Genomic DNA, 12,010 nt, shown 5'->3' with positions numbered 1-12,010 from the left:
ACAATTACGGAGAATTAAAAAAATAAATTTTTATTGATCAAAACCTCATAACTCAATAAAGAATTATAAAAGAATCAATAAAAAAAAGTTTAGTCTTTTGTACGGAGAAAAAAAAATTACAAAGAATAAAAAAAACTAAGAAAATCTTATGAAGTTCTCCCTTTCTCCTTGAAACTTGTATGTTTCTATAGATTTTTCTGCTATAAGGATCTTAGAAAAATATTCTAGTTTAGATTTTTGTTAACAGTTTATTAGTTTCCAACTTTCCAAAATTATTGTATTTTGCAGAAGATTTGCTTCTAATTCAATTTCTAAGATATTATAGATTTTATTTTCTTCTTTCTTCTACTCATAGTTTGTTGTTTTGATTCAAATAATTAACTTTTACTTTTATATATTTAGCACATTCACAACGGTAGACACTTTTTTCATACCATTTACTCTAAAAACAAAAAATTAATAGTTAAACTCAATTATATGAATATTAATTAAAATAATAAATTTATTTATTATTATAATCCAATAATTTATGATTAAAACTATTAAGTGTGAATAAATATATGCAGCATTTTTATGATTTTGTCCATAAGCTAGCATCTCTTAAACATGCATTTTACTATAATGGTCAATCCATTGTTTGGAAGTTGAAAAAAAAAATAGAAGTTGATTCCTAGAAGAATCAAGAAGAAGCTAAAATTTGTTTACATGGTTATGATCCTTTGTGCATTTGATCATACTAGCTAGGTTGAAATCCTAAATGGTCAAGAAGTTCCAAGCATGAAAAGTTTAACGTGACTTCTTCATGTTCCAGATTTTAAATCAAGAATCCATTTAATCTCCAGTCATGGTTGCAAATGGGATGGAAATATAAAGGAGGGCATCCTCAATGTAAGTATTGCAAAAGAATAGTCATACCCAAGAAAATTGCTACTCTCTTCATGACTTCCCTTGCAAAATAGCCATTGTCTCCAAATTTAGTTGAACCAATTTTTTCTTATAAGAAATATCAAGAGTATTTTACCTTAAAATCCAATAGCCTAGCATAATCATTTACGTCTCCCAATTTGTCAACAACTTGCATTTCACTATCTTTGAAAAGTTCAAATCCATGGATAATTGACTCGAATGATTTAAATCATTTTCTAATAATACATCTTTATTCTCTTCTCTCTCATTTTCTAAATTGTCTCATTTCATAACTCTAGTCAACAGATTTAAAGTAGTTTCTCAAGGAGTTGGTGAAGTTTCTCTTTCTATCTAAAATTTGTTAAAGGTTGTTACTACATGTCCCTCCAATCTCACGTTTTTAAGTTAATTAACCAAATTATTGTCAATTTTTTTTATTATACAACAATGTCATACGGGTTGGCTGAATTGGTGAAGGACATATTTAGAAGCTTATACAACATTGAAACTAGTTCATCTATGTCTTATTTTGCATCTTCACTTTTCAAAATTAAATAAGTTGGTTCCTGAACTTAGTAGACTCAGTCATTAGAATGTAAATAATGTCAATTATTAGGTCTTACATTTTATGTATTCTGACTCTAATGCTTCGTTTGGATCCAGGGGTGCCACTGTTGGCGACGACGGATGTCACAACAGCACCCCGTTTGGATCCATGCATGGTTGCGGGTGAGTGTGGAGGGGAACAGAAAGTTGAGCAAATTGTTTATCTGCGCAAAGAAGAAGAGAAAGTTGCACTGTAGATGGGGAGTGCCAAGTCATCCGAAGCAAGTTACAAAGTTACCCTTGCTTTTGCTGGAATCAAGAAACAGTGCCCCTGCGCATGCATGCCACATGAAGCCATGAGATTCCTGACTTGGCTCAGGAATCGTTTGACTCTGTGTGAATCTGTGAAAGGAGAGTGAATGCAGTGGTGGGTGAGTGGGTGAGTGGGTGAGGTAGGTGGGCGTGGCTATATAACAACATGAAGTTCATTCCTCCATTCACAGAAAACGAAAGCAACCGAGCCATCTGAGAGTGCATTGTAGTGTGGTTGGAGAGATTCCTATAAGCCATCTTCGTTTCTGTTAGTATACCTTGTTCATCTCACGTCCTGGGGTTGTTCTTGTGATTCATCTGCGTTAATCTGGGTTGATCTGGGTTCGTCTGAGGTGAGAGCTAAAGTCTGGAATGGTGCATAGTCGATTATGCCTCAATTATAACAAGTCAGATAATCGATTATGGGGCAGATAATCGATTTTTCAACGAACATAATCGATTATCTGTAAAAGTTTACAGGCATAATCGATTATCTGGTGTGTTGAAAATGGGTCATAATCGATTATTGTGTTCCATAATCGATAATGGTGTATTTTTGCCTACACACATAATCGATTATCTGTAAAAGTTTACAGGCATAATCGATTATCTGGTGTGTTGAAAATGGGCCATAATCGATTATTGTGTGCCATAATCGATTATGGTGTATTTTTGCCTACACACATAATCGATTATCCCTGGATAATCGATTATCCTCTGTGCATAACTAAGAGCATAATCGATTATGTTCTATATTTTTTTGGAATTCTATGTTTCTGAATTTTTTTTTATGTGATTTTCAGACAGTGTTCTTCATCCTAAGTCATCCTATTGTGATGCTTGTGCTGTTGTTGTTGCTTATCTTCAGGTTTTTAATTTTTTTTATGTAAAGTTATTTTTTTTATTTCTGTTTTATATTTATGATTGGATGATTATGGTTTTGTAATATAATTTGTTTAGAATTTATTTTAGTTAATTATGTTAAGGAGTTACTAAATTATTGTTGGTTGGTTGTAATATAATTTGTTTAGACTTTAGTTTAGTTAATTATTTTAAGGAGTTAGTAAATTATTGTTATTATTTGATTGGGTGTTATAATTTTTGTAGATAGTTATAATTTTTGTAAGATTTAAAAAAAATATTTATTTGTATGAAACGAATGATTTTCAGAATGAAAACAAAAAATTTTAAAGTTTAGGTGATTAAAGACAAGTGAATTTTTAAATTTTTGTATGAAATGTACAAAGTTATTATGTATTTAAAATTGAATTGTTTATAAAAAAGATTTACAAAATTTAATTTAGACAGAATAAAATTCAAAATTTTAAAAAAAAATTTATAGGGTTTTCAATTTTGTAGATTTATCATAATTTATTAATGTTATAATTAAAAAAATTAAAAAAATGTTTTAAAAATTTGTATTTCACATTAATTATTGGTGTTAGAATTAAATGTTATAAAAAAAATGATATACTAATTTAAAAAGTCAGAAAAACATTACATAAGAAATATGAATTTTTAATAATAAATATTGTATAATAATAAATATACAAAGTTAATTTTTTTTTAACATTTAATTTAATTGTTTATAAGAGAATAGATAATTTTTTTAAATGAATATTTGTATTCTTTATGGTTAATATTTTTTTAAATTGGACATAAATTATTAATGTTATTAGTTGAAAAGATTTTAAAAAATATTTTTGTAATTTTTGTTATAAGATTTAATTGTTATAAGAAAAAAAATATATGTATTTAAAATGAATATTTTTACAAGTGGAAATAGAAATTTGTAATTTGTAGGTTTTTTAAAAAGTAATTGATATTTTAGAAGTGCTATTTTTAATTAATATTTTAATTATAAATGTAGAAAGTAATTATTTATTTCAAAATAAATTGTTTATGAAACAGATTTAAAAATATTTTGATAGGGTTTTCATTTTTGTAAATTAAACATAATTTATTAATGTTATAATAAAAAACATTATAAAAATGTTGTATTAATTAAAAATAACAGTAAAACTTTAAAGTAGAAATATCATTTTGAGTTTTTTTTTTAATTTTTATTTGACATAAATTATTGGTATTAGAATTAAATGTTAATAAAAAATGTTATAGTAATTTAAAAAGTCAAAAAAAAGTTTATTTTAGATTGATAATAAATTATTACAAAGATAAATAAGTTTACAGAATCCAAATAAAAATATATGTATTTAAAATGAATATTTTTAGAAGTAGAAATAGAAATTTTAGGTTTTATTTTATTTGTTTATATTTATTTGTTGTTTGATTAAATTATGTTATTGAATGATATAGTAATTTTGATTAATTTTTTTATTAAAATTAATTAAAATGATACAATAATTTTGATTATTATCCTAGAACGAAATAAGATATGTCTTCTAGAGAACCGTTTGAAGGTCTCCCCAAGAAGGATTCAAATGTTATTATTAGGAATGTCTTTTCTTTTTCTAATTAACATTATTATGTTCTTCATGTAATGACTTTATATTATATATTGACACCTACTTAATATTCATGTTATATTCTAAATTTCTATTTTCTTTTTAAAATATATTCATTTTGCTATTCATAATAATGGAAATTATTATTAAAATTAATTATATATATATTTGTATATATATATAACATAACATAATTTACAAAATCATTTATAATATTAAAATTATGTAAATAAATTAACTTAAATAAAAAATAATTCTTAATTAATAAAATGTTAAATAATATAATTATACTTTAATTTTAAATTATAATTAACTAAAATATGAAATAGGATTAATCATTCTTTATTCTTTTTTTATATAAAGGGTAAAATTGTAATCTTACAAATTTTACTATTCAAAATATATTAAAATACTCTCACAACTATCACATCATTAACAATTTCCAATAAACTTTCTTCACACATCCACTCTAACATACCCCAATCCAAACAACCTCAACTTTCTTCACACTTTCTTCACACTTCCACTCTCACTCACCCTCAACTTTCCACTCCCCCACACCCTCTAATCCAAACACACCCTAAATGTAATTTTACCTTTTCTATCACTCATTCTAATATTTGGGGATAAGTCGAATCTTATCTTTTAGTTTTAAGTTCACATGACATTTCACGTCAACCTATTCCGTGCAAATATACTTGTCCATCATTAGGATGATATTATCCTAACTACTTTTTTTCTAATTAACAAAATTGTCTTCTTTTTCACTTAACAATAAAGTTTCTTACTCGATTTTATTTTCAAAAGAACCCTTCTTTCATATTCTTCTCATGTTTTGGTTGTGTATGCTTTGTTCACAATATGTCTCTAAGTTTAGATAATTCCTCAACAAAATCCATCAAATGTGTTTACTTAGGATATTCTCGCCTTTAAAAAGATATCGATGTAACTTTCCTAAAACTAAGAGATATTATGTGTCTGTTAGTGTCACTTTTTTTAACCAACTCTTTTGTTTGCTCCTTCTGGACATGATATTTATTTGAGAAATGATACTTTGACAATCATGAGAGTTGTATACAATTCTTGAAGTGATTGATTTAGATATAAATATATATAATAAAGGGTATATTTATAATTAAATGATTATAAAAAATATTAAAATAATAATATTGAGGGTTGTAATATGGTTGTATAAAAAAGTAGGGTTATCAATATATCATTACCTTTTTTTTTTTATCCTACATGTGCCATTATTTGAGTTTTTTTTTTTTCGATACCCAAAATTATATATAGAATCCACACAAACCTTCATCGCCATTTCTTATTACCTATCAATAGTGGAATTAAATTGCTAGTCCATTACTCCTCTTCATCAGGTTCTTTAATCATTACTCAATACCATGAATCCTAATAATGATGTCTCCAGTTAGGTTATTTTTATCTGAAAAAATACCATCTATACTTGTTATTTGCATCATATTTACAACTTTCTTAACTACTAGAGATTGTCTTCTTCCTATTTTTCTTTTATTTCCTTTGTATCTTATTATGATTCCTAGAAATGTGACAAAAGCACACTTGATCATCTTATATGACGACAAGATAGGCAAGTGTTGGTTAAGAAGGAAAGTACCTTGAGAAAGTGAAGTAATAGTTATTCAAATAAAACAAACTAAGAATCAAAGAAAAAATAGAAAATAAATTTTTAGATTATCTAATAAACTAAGGATTTTCACAATTAAACATTCAAAATTGATAATAAGATATTCTCATATGACAACAAAATAAATAACAAATAAAAATATTAAAAATAAGCAAAAAATAATCAAATGAGTGTCTAAAAACAATTTAATTTGATAAAATTGAAATTTACATTTCTTAAAATGTAATACATTGTTTAAACAAAGTCATACAAAGAAAAAAATGTACAATATTTTGGCATGTGAGTGAACTTTATGGATATCTAAAGAGTCAAATAAGAGAGAATGAAAAACTATTTAACAAAAAAAAATCAAATGAAATGAAATAAAATAAAATAAAGGAGCACAAAATAGTGAAAATGAGCTTTATAAGTTACATAATAAACTAAGGGTGTTTTAGTATTTTAAATAGAGACATCTACAAGAAATGGGACGAGGGCGGGCATGTAAATATACATCCCCGTGTCAATATTTGATTTAAAAAATTTGACTATTACTTATACTTGTACTTAATCAATATGGAAATTCTCCATCAACATCAAGACAGGTTCAACTAGTATTGACGGAGGCGATTTTATTTGTCATCTTTAGCCATGATTACTAAAATACAAACTCTTTAATACAGTAGTACATGGAAGTTAGTTTCTTTTTCATTAAAAAAGAAGACGATTGCTTTTCGTTGGGTCTATGCCATTAAATTTGAATCTAATAATGAAGTCAATCGCCTTAAAGCTTGTTTGGTGGTCAAATGATACACTCAGATGTGTGGACTCTTATACTGATATTTTATCTTCAATGACGAAAATAACTACAGTTCATCTTTTTCTTGTCATGACAGTCATTCTTCATTAGCATTTGGATACTAAAAATGTTTTTCTTTCTAGTAATTTAAAGGAAAAAGTCTGCATAGAGGAACCTCCTTAGTTTGTTAATAAGGGAAGTCTAGTTTGATTTGTAAACTATGTCTTTGAAAAATTTAGTCACATTTTCAACCTTTAGGACATGCTGAAGCAAATCACTTAGTTTTCTATTGTCATACTTCCCTTAGAAAATGTGTACTTAATAGTTTTTTTCTCATCCATATAGATTCCTAAAAAGAGGGAATACCAAATTCAACAAATCAAAGTATATTATAATAATCAAGAAACTCTTTACATTACTTTTAATCATGTTTTCATGAGAAAACCAAACATAAAAATCCATTATCGTTTGATTCGAGAAAAAAAGTCATCATCCAAAAAAGTTCTAATAAGTTTGTCACATCCAATTATCAATTTGTAAATGTGTTCAAAAGTAAACTCTATTCAAAAAGTTGTTTTTGAGTAATAACTATCTTTACCTTGGATTACTTTTACTCTTTCCTTTCTCATCATCATTGTATCATAGATCAATTGCAAATCAATGAGTATCTAATGGAGACCTTTTGAGGCTCTCAAAACATTCAGTTCTCGTGTGGCTTTTTAAATAACTAATTAAACTTGTACAGTAAAACTTGTGACAAAATGAATTTAGTTTTACCTTCTTACTTTTTTCTATAATAGTTGTACAAAAGGTACTGCAACGGCTATACATTGCAGCCTCGATCAAATCCATCTAGTCACCAGTATGCGAACAAGCAACTGAGGACCTTTCACTAGAGAAATGTTAACGATGCAAAATCGGAAGATTTTAGGATTTTCCTCCGCATTGAGAATTGTCATTTGAAGCAAATCTGAAGTTTAAGAAGCAAACGAGTTTCAGAGTTAACTTATGCGTCCATGGCACAAGAGTAAAGTTGCTAACTAACACAACAATGGACAAATTGAGGTCTATGTATGATCTCCACAAGGGAAGTAAAAATCCCAGCAAACAGAATACATGTTCCAGAGCAGTCATGTAATTCATTGTAGTAATTATCCATTCATATAAAAAAAAAAAAGTAGCAGCAAACATCAGGCACATGTCTACAACAAGTATTCATTGGTTGCTTTCACATTTTTATATATTAACACTTCTTCCAGATCTGGGAGTAACCATATATAGCTAGAACATTCATGTCTGCATGTTGTGGCAGCCATTAATCACAATGACAAAAACAGTTTCGACAGAACAAAAGATGAAACATCTGCCATAATAAAAACAGCTTATAAATTTAGCTGATGTGAAGTAACACTAGAGAAGAGGTGGGTATTGCTTTGCCTGCTGCCGGACCCTTCTCTTGTACTCTGTTGCATCCTGCAAAAAGTATTGCCATGTTAAAACAAACCTTGGACTTTTAAGACATTAAAGTCTCCATCCACTTCACTATATAGAAAGAAAAGTGTTAAAATAGGTCTTGTTACGATAAACTTATCCATAAACACATAAAAAATTAATTTAATAAATTGAATTGAACTTTTTACATACTAAAATCAACTTTTACACATCAACTTTTGAAAACATTAGATAACATTAGATGTTTGAACATTGAACATCTATAAAAGTTTGAATGCGTAGGTTGATTTTAACTTATGCAAGAAATACAATTTATCTTACTTCTTTCTCTTATAAATGTTTAGAGAGAAATTTATCCAAATAGAAACATAGTACAACATCAAATAACAATTTCTCAACCTATTCATAATACACAATGTTCAAAGACATAACATAAGCATGTGAGCCTTGGTTACTACTTTGCCTTGGTTAGTTGGTTTATATTAAAATCAGACATTCTTTACACTCAAGGATGAATAATAATTAATAAAATAAAAATGGGATAAGTGCCTGGATGAATAGATGATAGCCTTCTGTCTGGGCAGGATCAGCAGGATTTGGCTGGTCAAGCAAGTCTTGGATGCCCACAAGAATTTGCTTCACTGTTATGGCTGGTCTCCACCCCTATAAATAATAATGAACCTATAAAGCTGTTTGCTTAGAAATTAGTTTCAAAGCCATGCAATTACCAATAGAGATGTACTTACACTATCCTCGTTAAGTATAGACAGGCACACAGTCCCGGAAGGATAAACATTTGGGTGGAAGAAACTTTGTGGAAATTTACACTTTGGAGGCTTGCTAGGGTAGTCTTCACTAAAGTGCAGCGTAAGTGGGAAGTAGCCACCCTCCCAATCAGTCTGAAGCAAATGAAACGAAAATTAATATGAAGTAAATGCCAGGCTCATTACTCAACAAGTTACTTAATTTGTTTTTTGCAAATTCAATCCAAGGCATGAACACAGAACAAGATATGATTCATTTCCAATAAACTTTCAAGGATAAAATATTTGAGTTACCTTTTGATAAGATATATCAAATGCAAAATGAAGAAATTTCTCACTTCCAATTTCCAAACCAAAGTATCTCTCATACTGAAAATTTCATTTGCAAAACTGTGATGCGACTACACAGCATAAATACAGACATATAATTTCATTCTGATTCCTGTATAGTGAACTACAGGAACCTAAATAAAATTATATGTTCATATATAAATGCATGTCTTTGCATTTTCCAATCCTTGTATTATAAGGGGGCTATTTAAACAGTTTCAATTAATGATTTAATAAATGATCACCTTTTATGCAGAAATGGTTAAATATTTTCTAATGCGCCATGCACGTTTTGGCACCTCTCTTCTTTAGATGTTAAAACCCCTTAATTCTAACTGAACCAATTTTATTCTAAATTCTAATCTTAGCATCCTAGTCTCTTTTTTCTCAGTGAATAAATAAAACTTTAATTTAAAAAATCTTTTGACATGTCAAAAGATAATAGGCAGAATTGGAGAGGGATTAACACATAAGGTCAACAGTACATTCATGAGCAAGGTTTTAGTCTGCCGTTACATTCCTTGATATTGCAGACAAATGCATCCAATGCAGCCACAATTGCAATTGTGTTGCAGTAGAAGAGACTCCAAAAAAACTTTTGACATTCAGCCAAAATAATAGTCTCAGACCATTGTCTAAATCCTTGTTCCCTGGGAATATAAAAAACCATGTCTAAAATAGTGAGAGTCAATACTCTATGCACAAGGTTTAGTCCAAACCCCAATTTTGAAGATTGCTACAGAGGGTTCCAAATTTTATAAGCAAATTCATATCTCGTTCTCGATGTTTTAAAAAATGGTCCAAAGCACAACATCAAGTTTAAGGAGTCTCTGTAACTTCAATTGTAACCACATTGACTACATTTATCAGCAATTTCCCACAACATCAAGGTTTGCAACAAAACCCCAACCACAATAGGGTTGTGATTAACATTAAGACGCCACAAATACGGCAATACAATGAAAGATAAGTGAGAGATATGCACCATGTGAGAATGAGAAATATGCTTTTATGAGGAAACAAATAACTAGGTGATTGTTTGTCAACCAAGTTCATGTAGGTAATAAGTAAATGAGTTATGGAATCATTTGAGGTGTGAGAAGGGGTAGATTGAGAATCCTAGCACAGATGTATGTATTGAGGTCTCATGTCAACGATAGATATGGTCAATAGAACTTATAAAGGCTTGAGCAACCCTCATCTTGTGAACTTGTTGAGTTGATTTAGACCCAACTAAAATTCAAAACTGGTAGGTATGGCCATCCCTCAATTGCCCAAAAAATTACCTGCCCCATGACCTTTTTTTTTTAGGCAATATTAAAAAGATCAATATTACAATCTCCTTCTCCTCGTTCCAGATGTACGCACCCTAGACGTGAGTCCATGCTTAGGGTGTGTCGAGATGGCACATAGAATACGGGTATGGACAAAATAGGTTTGGAATATCCTCACCAAATGAGTTAGTTGATTGTCAGATGCCTCTCCTTTTTTAAATTATAAACCCCCATTCCAGAACAATGAAATCAGAGGCAACAATCACAGGATCAATTAACCAAACCTCAGACACAACTCTTTACACTGTTGATGCTAAAATAATCCAACTGGTTCAGTTAATCAAACGTCAACCACGTTTTACCAATGTTTCATGCGTACTACACAAACCCCCTACCAGTAGACCAACCCTAGTGAGTACCAAAACTCAAATACAACCCTTCACGTAAGCAAACATCACATGCGGGTGCATGTGGTTTATTGAATGTATTTATTACAGTCCGAAAACTAAATTTCGAAAATAAAAATACCAACAACGTAACACATGTTTTGGAAACTAATTTCTGAAAAAAAGGATATTTTTAGAAAAAAAAATCAAACGGGATGTAATCGTAAAAAAATATGCAGTTAACAATTGACCAATTTTTAAGATTGAGATAGCCCGCTTCAATTCAGGAGTACGAAGAAGGACGAAGAGTGAGTAGTTAACAGGTAAAGGAGATCCACTGATTCGGAGTACAAACAGGCATAAACATTACAAGAAACGTGGTGATTTCATAATCAAAAGCAAAGAACACAAAATTTGTGGAATTCGATTTATAACAATCAGCCAACGCTTAACGTATAAAAGGAGAAGTGAAAACACACCCCAGCCTTTCCAGGAATTGTGCAATGCCACACCATCAAGTTCACGGTTCCATCAGGAAGGGTCTCCGGCTTCGCAACAAAACCCTAAATCACGAAAAAGAGAAAAAGGTGAAAACAAAAACGTGGCCGTTGAGAAAGGAAGGAATCGATGAGAAAGAGTTGTACGGACATGAGGATGGTTCTTCCGCCACGACTTGCGCTCCTCGGTGAGACGTCCACGAGCTATACCACCAGACATCTTCTCTATCTCCCTCGAGTCACGCAACAATTCACTCGCTCCGAGTCAACTCAGTGTTTCCCAGTTCAATAACCACTTTTCTTTCTTTCTTTCTTCCTTACCCCCTTGCCTCTGCGCTGTGGTTGTGGGCAAACGCGGCATTTTGTATTGCCGCGTACGGTCCTGATTCAATCTTAGATTCTCGGGGCCTGCCACCGTTGTTGTCGTTTTTATGTTTTGCTTTTTTTATTTTTTTTAATCATCGCTTTAAACGAAAAGTCAATGCAATATTGTATAGGAATATATTTTCTTATTTATATTTTTATTATTAATTAAAATTGAGTAAATACTCCTTCAAAAATTACTATAAATCTAATAAATTTGCATATGATTTTATAATTTAAAACATTTTAATTAAATATAAAAAGTGCATTAAAA

At 29.7% G+C, this 12,010-nt stretch overlaps 1 protein-coding gene across 1 annotated transcript; it reads right to left on the bottom strand.

Moving 5' to 3' along the window:
* Window positions 1-7,722: 7,722 nt before the first annotated feature.
* LOC137808284 (SUMO-conjugating enzyme SCE1) lies at window positions 7,723-11,776 on the bottom strand. Its single transcript, XM_068609315.2, has 5 exons — window positions 11,525-11,776; window positions 11,356-11,439; window positions 8,869-9,021; window positions 8,672-8,785; window positions 7,723-8,143 (listed from the first exon to the last, which is right to left on the bottom strand). Exons 1-5 carry the CDS (start codon window positions 11,591-11,593, stop codon window positions 8,081-8,083), a joined length of 483 nt encoding a protein of 160 aa, XP_068465416.1. The 5' UTR covers window positions 11,594-11,776; the 3' UTR covers window positions 7,723-8,080.
* Between the last annotated feature and the right edge of the window lie 234 nt (window positions 11,777-12,010).

Source organism: Phaseolus vulgaris, chromosome 3 (genome assembly GCF_051622355.1).
Source record: "Phaseolus vulgaris cultivar YP4 chromosome 3, ASM5162235v1, whole genome shotgun sequence".
In the NCBI taxonomy this organism is placed as follows: Eukaryota; Viridiplantae; Streptophyta; class Magnoliopsida; order Fabales; family Fabaceae; genus Phaseolus; species Phaseolus vulgaris.
Note: the sequence above shows the minus strand (reverse complement) of the source record. Positions and strands in the feature narration are given on the sequence as shown.